The following is a 17,141-nucleotide window of genomic DNA, read 5'->3' as shown; positions in this document are numbered from 1 at the left end:
TAAAATCATGTGGAGTCTGTAGCCAGTGCTGTCCTTTCATTAGTCCATGAAGCAAGTAGCCTTATGATGAATATTCTAATAGTGTGCTTTAGTGACTATGCCAAAGTCTATTCACTTATCCTATAATAATTTGCTTTAAGAAATAAAATCTGTGCTGCATATCTAAAACGAATACTTTAAATATTTTCCACAAATTTTACAAATCAAATTTCGTTAGGAATGCAGGAAGTTAAGTTTTACATGTAAAATGAGATGTGAAGGTGAGCTTTGGCCAAACCTCCTAATATTTGGCCTTGAAATAAATTGTTGTTTCATTGCTATACTTAGTGATTTGTAAATAATTTTTGATTGGAAATTTCTTTTTCAGAATACTAGCACTATTGGAATACTTAAAGAATTTTTCATTATAAGGCCATTAATGAAACTTGTCTTGGGAGAAATTTGAGAAGAATTAGAGCAACAGTTGTGCCATTATGTACAGGAAAAAACCACATTTCACCTCTAGGTCCTACACATCAACACCTTGAGAACCCGGTTTGCTGTCTGCCAGAGCACAGTCTGGGTAACCTGAAGGATGAATTCATGGCCTAATGAACATTTTCCCTGTTACTATTTTTCTTTAAGTCAATTTCAGTTGTTCTTTTTTATAAAGGGATATTTTCTCTTTTCTCATTCTTGTCTTGACAGGTACCTTAACATGGGGAATCTTCTTAAAGTTTTGACATGCACAGACCTTGAGCAGGGGCCAAATTTTTTCCTTGATTTTGAAAGTGAGAAGATGATTTTATATCTATTTCTCTTTGCCTGCAGTAGACTGCGTTTGTCTTGCACTAATGACTGTTTCCACTTTGCCATCTTTTTAACTGCTTTGCATGACCGAGCTGTGAATTGTTCAACTTCTGATGCCTTCTAGAACTGAACCAGATTTCATAAAGTAAATTACACTAATAAAGTGTCTATTTGAATTTCGTAAAAGATTTTGTCTCTTAATTGGCTGTTATGTTATTATTTAATGCATACAATAATGAAAACACTTATGAAAAAAATTGAAAAAGAAAAAAACTGCTATCTCAAGATCTTCTAATAAAAACGGTATTTGAGGAAAAGTTGTATTACAGTTGAGAAAAATGATTTCGTTTGCTCCATATGCATATTTAAAGTATTATAAATATGGATCTGTTCATGAAGGCTATTCAGAATTCAGTGATACGGGCATAATATTAAAAGGTAAGTGTGAACCTAAATTTAGTCTTTACAAATAATTTAAGACATAAAAATGATTTTGTGTATTTCAGGAATTAATTTATTCTGATTGAAGTAAAAAGAAAAATAATAGGTTCACAAACCTTTAAGTAATTTGCCTTGTATCTATCCTGTCCTGTATTGCATGCCTTACTGTAATATGGTCTAAGAGTGGCAGGTAAGTGTCATTGAGCTCTGTGCATGCTCTGCTTTGGCTTTTGGCTGTTGCTATTGCTTCAGCTTGTCTGACTGTAAAATTGAGAAAAATGACTTTAAATTGGTGTTTTAATGTGAATTTGCTATTTTAACTGATGATTAGAAAATTGTTAGGAAAGGGTGAAGAGATAACTGTAAATCATGTGATTCTTTAAATTTGAACAGGTTTTAAGTACTTAAAATTTAAGACTGATTTGAAAAGCAAATCATTTGAAAGAGAGTCATTTTTCACCTTCAATTTAGTTTTTATATAGTTCATTCTATTTTATGGACCCACATAGCACATCTATCCTTTTAAGTCAGGTTACTTTATATGAACATGCCGATTTCTAGCATATCTTCATTTTGTAGAATACTTTGTAGTCTGGTATTTTTCTGTTTTTAGTACATTTCCACAAAAATCTGTTACAGTCTGGGTACTGTGTACAGGCTAGTAAAGGAGGAAGGCCAAAATCAAGACCATTAAATTGTTGGGATCTTAGGAAAATATATTAGATGAACATTAGTTTTCTTGACCCTTCTCAACAATTTAACAGTGCTGTTTTAAATGCATGTTTAGCATGGATTTTAATCAGCTTGGGGATGTTGAGCAGTCTGCTGACTTAAAGATTGTTCTTCCAGATGAGGCAACTTACATTAAAGCTGTATTAGTTTATTTGCTCTGTTTGAAACTTTGTTCTCTATATTTTTCCACTCTTCTGTCTTTTTTTTCCCTTTGTCTCAAATGTTTTGCAGAATCTTGGCTTTGATCTAGTCAAGATCTTGTTCAAGACTTGGCACTTGATCTTTTTATAAAGCTAGCATCCTGTTTTGTTAAAGTGTGAATCATGAATTTAAATGAAGAACTTGAAAAGATTACTTGGTCTTGACTTGTCAAGGGGGTCAGGGGTTGCATCATTATCTTTACATTTTAAACATTAATACCTAATTTAGTGCTAGGAAAAGGTTCAAGTCACAACAAAATAATCAGTAGTATAAACCTATGTGGTGTGTGACCCTTTAAAAGTAAAAATAAACATTTAAGAATGCTAGTATTAAAAATGGGTGTTTTGCCTTCATTATGTGTGTGTGCACATGTGTGCAGTGCCCGTGTAGACAAGAAGAGGGCATCAGCCCCCTCCCCCGAGAAATGGAGTTGTAGATAACTATGAGCTGCCTTGTGGGTGCTGGGAATTGAACCTGGATCCTTTGGAAGAGCAGTAAGTGTTCTTAACCACTGAGTCAACCTTCCAGTTTAGAACATTTTATATGATGTTCATTGCTTTTATTTGCTGGTATACTGTAAAAGAAGCTAAATGAAGACTCACTGTAACAGACTAAAATTTCCTCCCAACTTCTAATTCAGATGCCCCGGTGCATTTTTGTTGACTTCTGACACTTGTGGGCTATTAATTTTATCTCTTATGTTTTTGTCCATTTTTTCCTCCTTTTTCTTTTTAAAGAAATATGCAATTTTGAGCCTGGGAACTTTATCATTAATCTACTATAGAGTCCTTAATCCATTAGATGGTTCCTTTTTTAAACTATTACATGCCAGAATCAAGGTTGTCAAACATAGTTGATCTGCCGGTTCTCATTTGTTATTTTAATAAACTCACATTTGATAAGTAGTTAGGGCTATCTTTTTTTTATTTCTTTCAAAGATTTATTTATTATGTGTAGTGTTCTGTTTGTGTGTATGCCTGCATACCAGAAGAGGGCACCAGATTTCATTATAGATGGTTGTGAGCCACCATGTAGTTGATGGGAATTGAACTCAGGACCCCTGGAAGAACAACCAGTGCTCTTAACCTCTGAGCAATCTCTCTGGTCCCGGGCTTCATTTTTTTCTATATATGGAATAATATTCAGGTCACCGCAGTAGTTTAGGTCTATTATTCCTGTCATCCTTAGTGGTTGGGCCCAGCCCCACACATCTCCAGAGTTGGACTGTACAGCAGTCATTTTACATATCTTATCAGTTAGTGAGGACACTGGAAAAAAAGTAGCAATATTCACAGTGGTGTTAAGATAGAGCCATTGTGTGTCTAGCTTTGGGCATCAGATTGTATCGTTATATTTTCCCATGCATTTTAAACATAGTTTTGTGGTATGTAATAATTTACTATACAAATGACGACTGTGTGAAGTCGTTTATTCCCTTAACCTGTACCCCTTTACAGGTTTATACTTCAGTCCATGTATACTTGGAGCTAGTCTCTTGTATATTAGTCAATAGGTACTAGGTATGCAAAGGTTACTTTTTTTTTTACCACTTCCATGGTGATCTTAGTCTATCTAGTACTTAGATAAAAGTGAAGAATCACAGTTTCATTCATTACATAATTTATGCTCAAGTATAGGTCAGAAGGTGAGATTTGGTAAATTTGACACCACCTTTGAAGACTTCTGGTGATGATGTAGGAGTTGGGTGTTAACAGGGTGAATTCCAATATTTACAGCTTCTTTAAGAAGGACAGTGGAAAGAAGCAGCAGCATGCACAGTGGTTTTAAGACAGATGCCATTTGTGCTCAGTGAAGCATCATATTCTTTATATATAGGAAATCCTCTTGAGTTCTATAAGACAATAAGCCCAGAATTGCTCCACAATGTTTGACAGCAGGTATGCTAATGACAGCATATTTAAAAGTAACAAAAAGTGGAAGCATTGTATAGCTTTTGGTTCCTAACGTAACCTACTGCTAAGGTTATTAATTAGTAGCTCATTCCAAGAGTGAATCTTTAGCAACCATTATGTCAATGGTTCGCTAAATTCTGATTTATGGGAGAAAAGGGACTTTTTGGTTTTGTGCCCATTCCCAATCTAGAAGTTCAGTATTTGTTAAATTTGACTTATGTATCAAGGTAAATCGAAATAGAGTTTTTGCAGAAATGGTCATTTGTAAATGAGAAATGGAATCTACTTTTTCTGCTTGTCATTAGTGCCTTCCCATTGAATCATACACTTCTCACATTTTTTTGTGTTACCTGTCTTCCTTATTTAAATTTTTTGGTACTCTTAAAGCTAATGTTAATTTTTTTCCAGTTACCTCTTGCCTTATTCTAGGAAATATCTTTATTCTGGTGACATTTAAAAAAAATTTGAAAGCTAATCTGTGACCAAATGTTAAATGGCCTCCTTTACTAAGAGCTGGAGACTCATTTATGATTGTGCTTACATACTGTGCCGATGGGGTGCAGTGTACATTTTGGTCCCTAACTTGATGGAACTTAGGGAGATAGAGTTGAAGTATTTACTAAGTGAATGAGCATAAGGTTGGAGCAGAAAGCTCTTTATCACAATTGTAATTATTAACTCCTTTCTCCTTTCATAGCTCAGTTTTTGATTTTTTTTTTAAAAATAACAGTATCTCCAAATTTAGTTATTACTTTCAGTGATTCTTTGCTAGTCTTCTAGGGAATTCTTCCTCTACCCAGTAGGAAATTGGTATGATATGACTAAAATATTTAATTTTGTCTTCAGACAATAAGAACAATTGGAACATGCCTTAATTTCCATGTAGCAGGATATACATTTAAGCCTGATGAGCATTAAGTATGTCTTCCCTCAGTAGGTACATTGTTTTGCATTCGAATGGATATTGTTTTGTTAGCAGGCTATGTAGTGGTTTTTTTTTTCTTGGATAAGTAAAGCTATGAAAAATCAAAGTGACAAGTCTTGGTTGCATTATATATAATGCCTTTTTTTTTTTTAAAGGAAATGCTTTATTTTGCAATTTTTTGTCCCTTCCTAGTATTTCACCCTTTGCATGGTTTGCTTTCAGTAAAGTAGTGCTTCTCTGTCTGCTCTTTTCTGTCTGTCTCCATTTCTACAGCAGTCTTCAGCAGCTTTCAAAATTATCAGTGTGACTTGCCTGTGACAGTCTAAAAAATGTTTGATCAGTGTGGTGCTGGGTGTTTTCCCCTCTTAGGGAAACTTGAATCTTCTCCTTTATTGTAAATTGCTTGATACTTATTAAACCTTTGCTAGTCATTAACTACTTACAAGGTCTATTTAAATCTACTTAATAATGTTTCATTTATCTGTAAATTCAGTGTCACATTTTTATGTTACTAGCCTAGTGACCACACCAAAAATACATATTTTAGTCTTCAAATGATACAAATGCCTTTGATATGTAATACATAAAATACTATCCCTTGTCATGAATTCCCACCTCATAACTTCAAACTATGTGTCTATTGATGTTGTGTCTGAATTTCCACATTCACATGAAAAAGTACTGAACTTTCATTTTTGCATGTACAAAGTATTTCTCTATGCTGTATCTGGTGTAAGTATAAAGGCAATGGTGTGCTTTTTTTTTTAAAGTATTGTGCCTAATTATTGCTTTGAAAAATATGGTCTAGCTACAAGTGAAAATATTACTGCTTAAAATGTCAAACTGATTTTTTTTATAACTTTAGACATTTATCTATAATTTAGTATTTACTTTTAGGACTTCTGTAGCTTTGGACACAGTATTTTAATATTTTAATCTCCTCTTTTAATCATATTTTTATTTTTTAAAAGTAATTAAAATAAGTGAATGAAATCCAAACACATTCTTAAAGTTGACTTTTCACATGAATGTTTCTTTACTGTTTCTCTAGTGCTGTCTTATGTCCATTGAATTTAAGCTTGGGTACTGTGATTGTTAATTTTAAAAGTGTTATGTATTATTGACGAGTTGACAGGTAATAGAGGGAACTGAATCATTACTTGCCCCGGGCATAAAATAAAAATAAATTTTAAGATGTCTTTACATTTAGTCTCATGTGTGAAGTTTTTCTTTTTAATTTTCTAAGTAAAGGAACAAATAGATACAAAACCTAGTGACCAGTTTCATATTACTGGTAAACAGTGTCTGAATTTATCTTTTAAATTTGGACTGGTATCCCCCTCCCACAAGTAGTATGTTAGCATGGAGGAATTCTGCCAGCATAGTTTATAGCGTTGTCTTAGGTATTTTATTTGTAGGAATTTATGTGATCTAGCTGAAAAGGCTTATGAAAAACTGCTTGAGCAGTTTTGTCTCAAAATAGAAAGGAGTATATTTAAAACATTTTAAATTTCCTTAGAGGAAACAAATGACCATGCTATAAAAATGGGATTTCTGTTACCTTTTGTCTGACAGAGAGAAATCCAGATTTTGTCATCTATCAACATATGTTTTCTGGTTAGCACCACTGATGGTAAAGGTGCCCATATATTTGTATCCCTGGTATGATTTTTATAACTAATTATTCCTTCATTTTCTTCTTCCTCAGTCCTAGGTATGTAGAAAATTAGTATTTGATTTGGTATTTCAGAATTTGAATGCTGATCTTGTAGCTCAGCTCAAGCTGATCTTATGTAGCTCAGCTGGTCGGGAGTTCTATAGTGTTTTGTAGTGTAAACTCCTATGCAGGAATCGTGACCTTCATACTCCTCAACAGAGAAGGTCAGTGACACCACTACAGCTTGGGCCTAAGCATAGTGTCCACTCTTGATCCTCACATGATCACAGTTCAAATGGTCCCTAGCAATCCTCAGTTGTTGAAAGTAAAATGATCTGTATAAGAAAATAAACTGTAAGAAAATTAAACTGTAGGCGTTAGTAGGTAGGCTTCCTTTCTACTGTATTAAGATAGAATAGTGATCATTCATTTGCTATCATTAGTGACAGTGAGGCAGGCAGCACAAAAAGTGATTATTAAGCATATCAGATACTGGGTGTGCTCGTGCATTTTTGCAATTCCAGCACTCGGACTGACGCAGAAGATTTATAAGTCTGAGGGCAGCCTGGTATATGTAAAAGCCAATCTGTGCATACATACAAAAACCAAAACTATAAATAATATCAATTTAAATTTAAATTCTCAGATTTGCTTATTGTACCAAGTTATAATTTGTAACTTAAACTAAATATTATGTAGTAGCATTTGTTTTTCTCTGGCTTATGTATAATTTTTATAAGTTTAAATTAGCTTAACTTTGTCTTCTAAAAAGTGCAAAATTAACATTGTGTAAAATATAACTCATCTTTGGAAATTTTGGTTGTTAATTGGGCTGTTGTAGTTAATACATGTACTAAAGTATTCATGCCATTGTAAATTTTCTTGTACTTTCATGCTGTCTAGATGCCCAGCCCACAGAGTCTGAAAAGGAAATATATAATCAGGTGAATGTAGTATTAAAAGATGCAGAAGGCATCTTGGAAGACTTGCAGTCATACAGAGGAGCTGGCCACGAAATACGAGAGGTAAAGTTTACAATTATTATAGGCACTTTTCAGTAAAGGTGAATTGACTGGGTGTCACCTTGGCTTACTCTTTATCATTTTCTGGACTTGCTTGTCATGGAAAGTATTATATTTGAAAAATCACTTGGCTTTATTTCAAAAGTGGTTGCAGTGATCCATGGGCAGAGGGGTATTATAAAAGGGAAATGCTGGCTACCCATATGTGATAGAATGACATCTCTGTTTGTTAAGGTCACACGTGAAAATGTTTTCTCTTGGGAATTATTTATACTTTCCTCTTGTAGAAAAGAATAGAACTTTCTGGCTTCTCCCAGTCTAGTTTTCAACTCGTAAACTTTCTAGGAGAAATTGAAAGCACTAAGATGATCTTGGGCAGTCTGGACTACATAGTAGGACCTTGAAATTAAAAATGCTAAAGAAATGTTTATTAGTGAGTTACTAAGACACAGTCCATTTATTTATTTGCACTCAATTTATTCACAACATTTTAAAATCTGAGTTTATTTTTATTTTGCTTTCTTGATTTTTGTTTTTGTGTTTTTGTTTTGTGATATATTCAGTACTAGTGCCTTGGGGGAAACAAAACTTGTCACTTCTGGTGACCCTGTAGGCTGCCCCTGCCATAGTTACAGATGTTTTTCTTTCAGGTAGTGGATTTGGGTTATTTAAAGTGTTAGAGAAGGCAAAGCAAGTTGTTAGGAAAAGCCACATTGAGTTTTGTAAAGGATTAAGAAAGCATCTGTAAGCAAAAGAAAGGTAAAAGTCAGAAAATTCATTCCCCCAGGAATACTCTAAAGAGACTGCATAATGATTTGAAGGACTAGTGTTGACAGAAGTTTGTGTATTTGGGGTCCCTCCCTAGCTCTGTTTTGATTTCCTCCCCTTCAGAGCTGAAACTGCTTTGTCTGTCCTCTTACTCAGGCAGGAAGCCTTAGAAAACTTGTAATCCAGAAAAAGATCTTATTTCTAAACAATTAGTATTTGCAGTATTTCTAAATTGCATTTTTCAGGTTCATGTTGGCCAGGTCTCTTAGAACTGGTGTGGACTGTGCAATTTGAGTTACGACTTCTTGGCCCTTTGCCAAGATTGGTGTCTTCATTTATTGTCTTAACTTTGTTCCTTCTTGAAGACACACCAAGAGTATCTCTGCAATAGAGGAAATAGTATAAAATATTTTCCTTCTGTGGATCTAAATGACACCAAGAAGTAATATGTTAACAAATAGTGTTTATTTTATTATTATATTGCATCTATTGGGGGAAAACTTTGGGAGTTGAGAAAGTCCAAACTCAATTCCTGGGTCTGTCATTATATCTATATTTTAAATATCGGGATCTCCTTCATTTGGTAAAACCTTGCCTTAATATTAGGAAGAATATTATGATTTTATAAATCTTAACTTTTTGTTTCTTGGATTTTGAAGGCAATCCAGCATCCAGCAGATGAGAAGTTGCAAGAGAAGGCGTGGGGTGCTGTTGTGCCACTAGTAGGCAAATTAAAGAAATTTTATGAATTTTCTCAGAGGCTAGGTAAGTTTAAAACCTTGTAATGTTTACTTTGTTATTAAAAATGTTAATTTATAAAATGTGTTTATTAGGTCCAGAATTTTTTTAGAAGATTTTGTGATCACAGTACTGAATTTGGCTGTATATCTGTTGTGCATGTAAGGCAGGATGTATATAAGCACTTGCTAATGTAGTTCTAATGTCCTTAGCCCCAGATCTTTGAATTGTTTAGACCATTTTCCTCAGCAAGCTGTGATTTGTAGAAGGAAATCTGATTGCTTTGCATGCTTAAGGGTCTCAATATAAGAAACTACATGGATGAATTGGTCTCCATACCTATAGAAAATCCTTTCCCAGGTAATTCTAAAAACACAGACTGAAATAATCCAGGAGTCTGATGACAGACTGATACGAGCCCTATCCCTCATATTAGGGTAGATCCTAGGGCCTGGTGTTTGGTAGGCAAGTGCTTGTCACTGTGAGATATCTTAACTCTTAGGATAAACATCTGATAAAAAGAGACAAGAATTGGAGAAATATTTGTATAGTAAATCTTTTTTGAAACTGTGTGTGCATGCACAAGTGCACATGTGTGTTTGGAGGCCAAAGGTTGTTGGACTGACTTTTAGTGATATCTTTTGCATCTTATTTTTTGAGACATGGTCGCTTACTGAACTAGAATAGAAGCTTATCCTTTAGGCTAAACTGGTTGGCCAAGAAACTTCAGGGATCAGCCTGTATCTACCCCAGCACTGGAGTTACAGTCATATGCCAGCCACCATGCTTGGCTTTTCCATGGGATCTGGATATCTGAATCATTTTTGTGCACCAAATATTTCTATAAGTTTTAGTTATAGTTTATTTTCCCAAGCATGACAGTTAGTTCTTTTTCAGTTATTTGCCTTTTAGTCAGAGTATCTCTGTGGTCTGTAGTTTTTGTATCCTCTGTAACCTTTGTCAGCTTAGGTCTCTTCATCTTAGTTATTTTGACTACTATAAATTTAGACTCCTTCTTATGCCGTTAGTGCTTAGCCTCCTTTGAAGTTGAGATGCTCACATTCTACTGCAGCTGTTTTGGTCTCTTGGCTTTGGCCTTGATGGGAGTGGAAGAGTTATGTTTTCACTATGTAAACCAGGCTAACATTGAACTCAGATAGCTGCCTGTCTTTGCCTCCAGAGAATTGTGTGCTCCCCACCCTACCCCCCACTCCCAAGCCCTCACTGTGCTCTTGGACCTGTAATTTTCCTGCTTCTACTTCCTCAGTGCTAAGGCAAGCAAGTATGCCAGGTGTATGTGGTACTGGGAATTGAACCAATGGCCTCATGCCTGCTAGGCAAAGCACTATCAAAACTGAGTTATACCACCAGCCTGCTGAAAGCTAAAGCATTTACAGTAATTGTGTTCCTATGTGATGACCTTGTTATGTCTATGGCCCTCTTACCCACCAGTCATATCCTTTGGGTTTTCTTCTGATAACTCAAGGTCTGGTGTTTGAGAATGCTGGATGACCTTTGGTAGGAGTCAGTGACAGCTGTCTCCAAAAGGAAACTGTTGGGGCTTCCTCTTGTGGTCATATTGTCCCCTTTTTGCTCTAGCTAGACAGCTTTTCAAGCTGGATAATGATATCATCAGTTTACCATGTGAAAGCTCTACCTTCTCTGCAGTGTAAAGACTGGAATGTGAGGTTAGGTGTGCCTTACAAGGTACAAGAGTGGATGTGGAGTCAGTTTGGGTGGAGACATTAGGTTTTCCCTTTACTTTTCCACATATATGTTACTGTCACTAGACAGCAAAGTGTGGAAGCCTTTAGAACAGAAGAAAACCATGAAAACTTGCTGTGACAGAATGTTAAAGGAAAAAAATTAGTATTTGCCCACATTTGATCGGGTTTCAGGGTTAACTTCAGGATGCTCAGGATGCTAGAGCTGCAGACAAGAGACAGTGCTGCTCACCCTGTGCTCTTGGTGTGTAGGTCAGGTTGATACTGTGCATCATTTTGAATCTGAGTTTATTGAATTAGTTCTTGTAAGGTTTTCATTAAACTGTAGTAGACAGTTTGAGTGTATGCAGTATTAGTGATGACAAGGTGTAGATTTGTCTTGGTTATAGCAGGAGAGAGGGAGAGTGTGTTTGTATCTGAATGTTGGTTGGGAATTGAACTCCCTGATGACTTAACATCTTTATCTTCTTTTCATTAGAAGCAGCATTAAGAGGCCTTCTGGGAGCCTTGACTAGTACGCCGTACTCCCCCACCCAGCATCTAGAGCGAGAGCAGGCTCTTGCTAAACAGTTTGCAGAGATTCTTCACTTCACACTCCGGTTTGATGAACTCAAGGTAGTGCAGTTTTTATGGTTTTCAGTGAGTAGTAGTGGGAGAAGCCTTGTTAACTTGTGTTTAAGTGATTTCTGCCCAATTGGAGAGCTAGATAGTAGTAGCTCTTGGTGTCCAATAAAGTATCCAGGAGTCATTGTTCTTGCTGTAAAGAACAGCAAGGAATCCCAGCTGCTTCTATGTTGGTTTCTGTTTCCTCTTTGTCTAGTTTACCTTTTTATTTTTTAATACAAAACTTAATTTTTTTCTCCCTTCCTTGCCGCTTTTCCCCTTCACTCTTGTCCTCGCCCTCTTTGTAGGATTTATACCCATAAATCCCATGTTGCTATACAGGGCAAATCTTAAAAACAGCACTGTATTTTTTGCCTGGAGCCCTGAGTTCAAATTATGAGACCTTTGGTTATTGAAGACCCTTTCTAGAAAATGGAAGAGTTATGTTTCCAACTGTATTATTTCATATTATATTATAACAACTGTTAATTCTCTACTAATACTTTGGACACAAAGGATTTGTATGTAAATATTTAGTCTGTTGGAGAAATGCCCTGTATTACTCAAAACAAACACACTTACATTCACTTTTTTGTTTGTAGTATCAATATTTTTGATAAATAGGCATTTAAGATATTACCTAAGATTATTGAAAAGAAGGAATGCATAATGCCTTTACAATTAAAAAAATACTCTGTGGTTAGCAAAAAAGATAGTTTTATGGTTAGCAAGAATGCTGCAGTGTGTGGTGGCATACACCTTTAGTCTCAGCACTTGGGGAATCAGAGGCCTGAAGGACTCTATTCATTCAAGGTCAGCATGGAATACCTACTAAGACCTTGTCTCAAAGGGAAAAAATACATCGAAGAATTCAATAAATACTTCACACTTTCTTTAGTATACTAGATAGTTGTTAAAATTATATAGGAATGTTAAGCTACCAGTTCACTTAGTTTCCATTAGCATTTAGTATATAACAGTCGTCCTTCATATATAAGAGTGCTTTTTCATACATGTCCTCCCTCTTTAGATGACAAATCCTGCCATACAGAATGACTTCAGCTACTATAGAAGAACGTTGAGTCGAATGAGAATTAATAATGTCCCGGTAAGATTATGTTTTGAATTAGGTTTAGTGGTGGTAATAATAACCTGATTTTATTCTTCGCTTTGTTCATTCATCCATCCACTCACCAGATGGTTGTTTGTTTGTTTGTTTGTTTGAGTTAGGGTCTCTACATAGCACTGGCTGTCCTAGAACCCACTGAAATCCACCAGCCTCTGCCTCCCAAGTGGTGGGATTAAAGGTGTGCACCACCATGCCCAGATTGTTAAAGCTTATATTAAAGCTAGTAATCATCAGTAACCATAGCTGTGAGTGAAGAGCTCAAACTATAGCAAACCATATACTATGTATTCTTTTTTCTACTGCCTTTAATTTCCACAACCACTTTAGTAAATTGTGTTTTCTTTTATAACAATGGTACTTTAAATCTCTTTGTATATTCTTATTTAGCCGAAAAGAAATTTTTACATGAATGTTTATGGTTAGAAGGATGAATCCTGAGGAAGACTGATATGAAATGAGGAAACTAACTGCCAGTTGCAAGAGGGGTACCTGAGATCATGAACCATTATTAGCACATCTGCTTCATTTCTGGGCCTTTGTCTTGGCAGCATAGTTCCTCTCTTAGGCTGCTAATCTCTTCCTATCCTCTTAAACTGTTTAGTACTTTTTTCTATTTTCAGTAAATTACACATGAAGAAAATACAGCGTCATTTTTAGGGGACCCAGATTGTGGTAATTTGTGTCTTTATTGATACTGCAAAACTTCTATGAAGTGGTTGTTGTAAAATGGGCACCAGACCAGCACTAAAGGGTTTCTCTGTTCTTTACAACAGTTGGGATTTATACAGACTGCCTAGTGAGAAGCGAATCACAGTGTCTGTTTTTAATAACCACCCTGTAAATCAAAACAGCACTCAGTCTTTTACCTTCTTAACTGTCACCACTCAAGAAGCCATGGACAGTAGAGAGATCTTCAACTGGCTTACACTCTCAATAATTAGGTACAAAGCCAGTAGTTCTCAGTGCGATCTCTCAGAGTCTTGTCCATCTTGCTTTTTTTTTTCTCCTCCTTTTTCTCTTCACTTCATAACTCATCTCCCTCTCTCTTTCAGTTACTTTGTAGCAACATATGTTTTGAGGGGTTGAGGGATAGAGGCAGGGTTTCCCTGTAGCTTTTGGAGCCTATCCTGGAACTAGCTGTTATAGACCAGGCTGGCCTCGAACTCACAGAGATCCACCTGCCTCTGCCTTTTAAGTGCTGTGGTTAAAGACGTGCGCCACCACTGCCCAGCTAGCAGCATAATTTCTTTTCTGGCCTTTTGGAACTGTCTGCCTACTATTGTGGGTTGATTTTTTTTTTTTTTTAAAGACATTTACTTGCTACTCCTTTTTATACTTGAAATGGCTTCCTATTTCTAAGGAAAATGCTAATTTAAAGTAGCATTTAAGGTCATCTACAGTCCCTGCTTCTAGTTTAATTTTCACTAGTTCTATTACACTGAATATATCAGAATGTGCTCTAAGTCAATTAAAAATGTATTTTCCCTCTGCCAATAGAAATACCTTGTGTATGTGTGTGTATATACAATGTGTGTGTATATATGTGCATATATGCATACACACACATTGTCACTTGTAAAAGCCCAAGTCTTCATCAGTCCTCCCCTTTTTCTTCTAGGTCCCTTCCCTTCTGCTGCTGTCCATTTTTTATCATGGTATTGTGTGGGTCCTTTATGTTTGTAGTGAAACACAGGATATAATTTCATAACTATCCTTTTGTCTTCAAGAGCCTTTGAACAGTCTCTTGTGTAGTAAGGTGTCCCATCCAGCATTTACAGTTCCGTAATACCACTTAATGTACTTTAGTGGATAGTTCTTTTTTAAAAATTGCTTAATATTATTTGTAGTCTATTTATTTTAAAGAGTATTTAAGTAGTATTTGCATATGAAGGTCTGAACTTAAATATAAAGGTATTTATTAGATTGGTTTAATAAAGTAGATATTCTTGGACTTTTTGATTTTTTTCGAGACAGGGTTTTCTCTGTGGTTTTGGAGCCTGTCCTGGAACTAACTCTTGTAGACCAGGGTGGTCTCGAACTCACAGAGATCCGCCTGCCTCTGCCTCCCAAGTGCTGGGATTAAAGGCGTGCGCCACCACTGCCCGGCTTGGACCTTTTATGTATGTCATCACATTTAATAATTTGGGAATTAATGTCAAGTGATTTCCACACAGGCAGAAGGAGAAAATGAAGTAAATAATGAATTGGCAAATCGAATGTCTTTGTTTTATGCTGAGGCCACTCCAATGCTGAAAACCTTAAGTGATGCAACAACAAAATTTGTATCAGAGGTGAGTTGCTGCAGACCTTTCTGTGCATTGATGTTGTTCCACTCACTGCAGATGCGATGACCTCAGCAGTGCTGTGATTCAAATACCATCCTTAGACTGGCACCTATGAGACCTGCTTGGGCACAGCTGCCCACTTGCTTGTAGTCACTCTGGGGTACTTTGAGCATTGCCACGATGGCATTGCCTTTTCTAACCCTCCCCGTTCTCCTGTCTTTCTCAGTTAATAATGGCACTGGTATAAGTCAGAGTCTCAGGGATGACAATTTTAAGTTCCTTTTTGTACTGCTTTCATCTGTCCCACAGATCACTCTGCTGGATCCTCTAAAGTACATCATGTTTGTGAAAATTTAACCCTGCTACATACCAGATCTGACTACCACCCTCTTACCCACTCTTGTCTCTGCTCTTATTCCACGCTAGTACTTTTTCTTCTGTTTAAAGTGTTTCCCATGGCCTGGAGAGATGGCCTGCCATCAAGCCTGATGATTTGAATTTGTTTCCTGGACTTGAATAGTAGGAGAGAAAAGACTAGCAGGGTTTCTCTTGACCTCCACACATGCACAAGAGAGTACCCACGTACCATAAATAAAATTAATGAAATAAATCAAACTTCCAGGTACCTTCAGATTAAACTCGACATTTTAGCCCCCCGTCTCCTGTGTTTACAAGGTTGTGCTTACTCTTTTTTGAGGGCAGCAGGGTCTTGTCTGTATTGTGCATGGCTCTATCCCCTGATCATGGAACAGTGATTAGAAGCACAGTCATTGGCTTAGGAAATTAGAAACAGGAGCCAGATCATTTGTTTGTTTGGGGGATTCTATTAATTTTTAAATCACTAAATGAAAAGTTTTTCACCTTTACTTATTTCTTTTGTTCTCTGTACACTTTATAGAATAAAAATTTACCAATAGAAAATACCACAGATTGTTTAAGCACCATGGCAAGTGTATGCAGAGTCATGCTGGAGACACCGTGAGTATTAGCTGATCTTTTTCACTTCGGCAAAACTGATGAAGTGACTGGTATTTCAAAACACATCCAAATACAAACATTTCTGTGTAGAAAGAAATGAATTTTATCCTAACCTTCAAATGTTGAACGAGTGTACAAAGTTAAAATGCATTTCTTTTTTAACATAGATTTGGACTCTGGGTACCACAATAAGTTTATTCTTGTCAGAACTGAATATCCTGATTTTGGGTTAGGGGCAGGGAAGTGTCCCTTTCAGAGGACTGTAATTATATTCTATTTTCCACATGTTCTCAGACTAAATCCCTCACAAACCTGAATTACCTGATGGCATTTGTGACACGTGTAATTTTCCTATCAGCACCAGAAAGAATGTGTCTTGGATTCTTGAATAAGATATGGTTTTTACTAGAGAACTTTTGTTTTTTGCAGCACTTATTTCCCAAAGTGCTCTTCTTTACACTGTGTTAGTGAATGACTCATGGAGCAGGAGGACAAACACCTCCCACACTTTCCTACTGTGTAAGGGAATGGGGTCCAGAAAATGAAGGGGTACATTGTACCTACCGGCCCCCTGCTGGATCACAGTGTTCCCATTCTGAGTCTGGTCTCCTGCTACCTTTTTTCTAAATTAGAGAATATGATTGAATCCTGTAATAGTGTGTTTAAATCAAGATACCCATAAAATAGCAAATTTACGTGCTCCATTGAGCTAGCAACTTAAGCACCCACCCCCGAACTCTTACTTTAGGGCTGCTTTGGCTTTCTCTAAAATTGTAGAAGAAGTAATATAATTCTCTGGTGGTGCAAATGTGGGGACCACAATATGTGGGTGGAAAGTCTTTACCACGTACATCTATTTCCTCTCATTTGTGGAGAAGGGGTAATATTGGTGTCTCTTCAGAGATTGAAGTAGTCAGGATTGCTTGCAGGTATAATCAGTTCATTGTACGCTTTATGATGTGTTTCATCCATACAAATCTTCTGCCCTCCAGGGAATACAGAAGCAGATTTACCAATGAAGAGACAGTATCATTCTGCTTGAGGGTAATGGTGGGTGTCATAATACTCTATGACCACGTCCATCCAGTGGGAGCATTTGCCAAAACTTCTAAAATTGATGTAAGTTGCATATTGTTTGATATGATTGAGAACTGTTTTCATGCATGGAAATAAGGTTTTATTTAAAGAGTTGCAGGCTGGACTGACAGTCTCCAACCATAGTTTGTAATACAGTTG

The 17,141-nt window shown here is 36.3% G+C and overlaps 1 protein-coding gene across 6 annotated transcripts in view; it reads left to right on the top strand.

The window, feature by feature from the left end:
• The window catches only part of Cyrib (CYFIP related Rac1 interactor B), a 123,666-nt gene that overhangs the window by 99,257 nt on the left and 7,268 nt on the right, over positions 1-17,141 (top strand). For 4 of the 6 annotated variants that reach the window (XM_057791684.1, XM_057791687.1, XM_057791686.1 and 1 more), the window contains 8 exons: positions 688-770; positions 7,562-7,683; positions 9,108-9,213; positions 11,389-11,525; positions 12,544-12,621; positions 14,817-14,933; positions 15,826-15,905; positions 16,898-17,024. In XM_057791684.1, the coding sequence (XP_057647667.1) occupies positions 698-770; positions 7,562-7,683; positions 9,108-9,213; positions 11,389-11,525; positions 12,544-12,621; positions 14,817-14,933; positions 15,826-15,905; positions 16,898-17,024 (840 nt within the window). In that variant the 5' untranslated portion in view covers positions 688-697. The remainder of the gene's footprint in view (positions 1-687; positions 771-7,561; positions 7,684-9,107; positions 9,214-11,388; positions 11,526-12,543; positions 12,622-14,816; positions 14,934-15,825; positions 15,906-16,897; positions 17,025-17,141) is intronic. The other 2 variants (XM_057791685.1, XM_057791689.1) reach the window with 1 other exon arrangement.

The sequence above is a fragment of the Chionomys nivalis genome, chromosome 17, assembly GCF_950005125.1.
Source record: "Chionomys nivalis chromosome 17, mChiNiv1.1, whole genome shotgun sequence".
NCBI classification, from domain to species: domain Eukaryota; kingdom Metazoa; phylum Chordata; class Mammalia; order Rodentia; family Cricetidae; genus Chionomys; species Chionomys nivalis.
The sequence above is the reverse complement of the archived record's forward strand: the minus strand, read 5'-3'. Positions and strand labels throughout refer to the sequence as shown.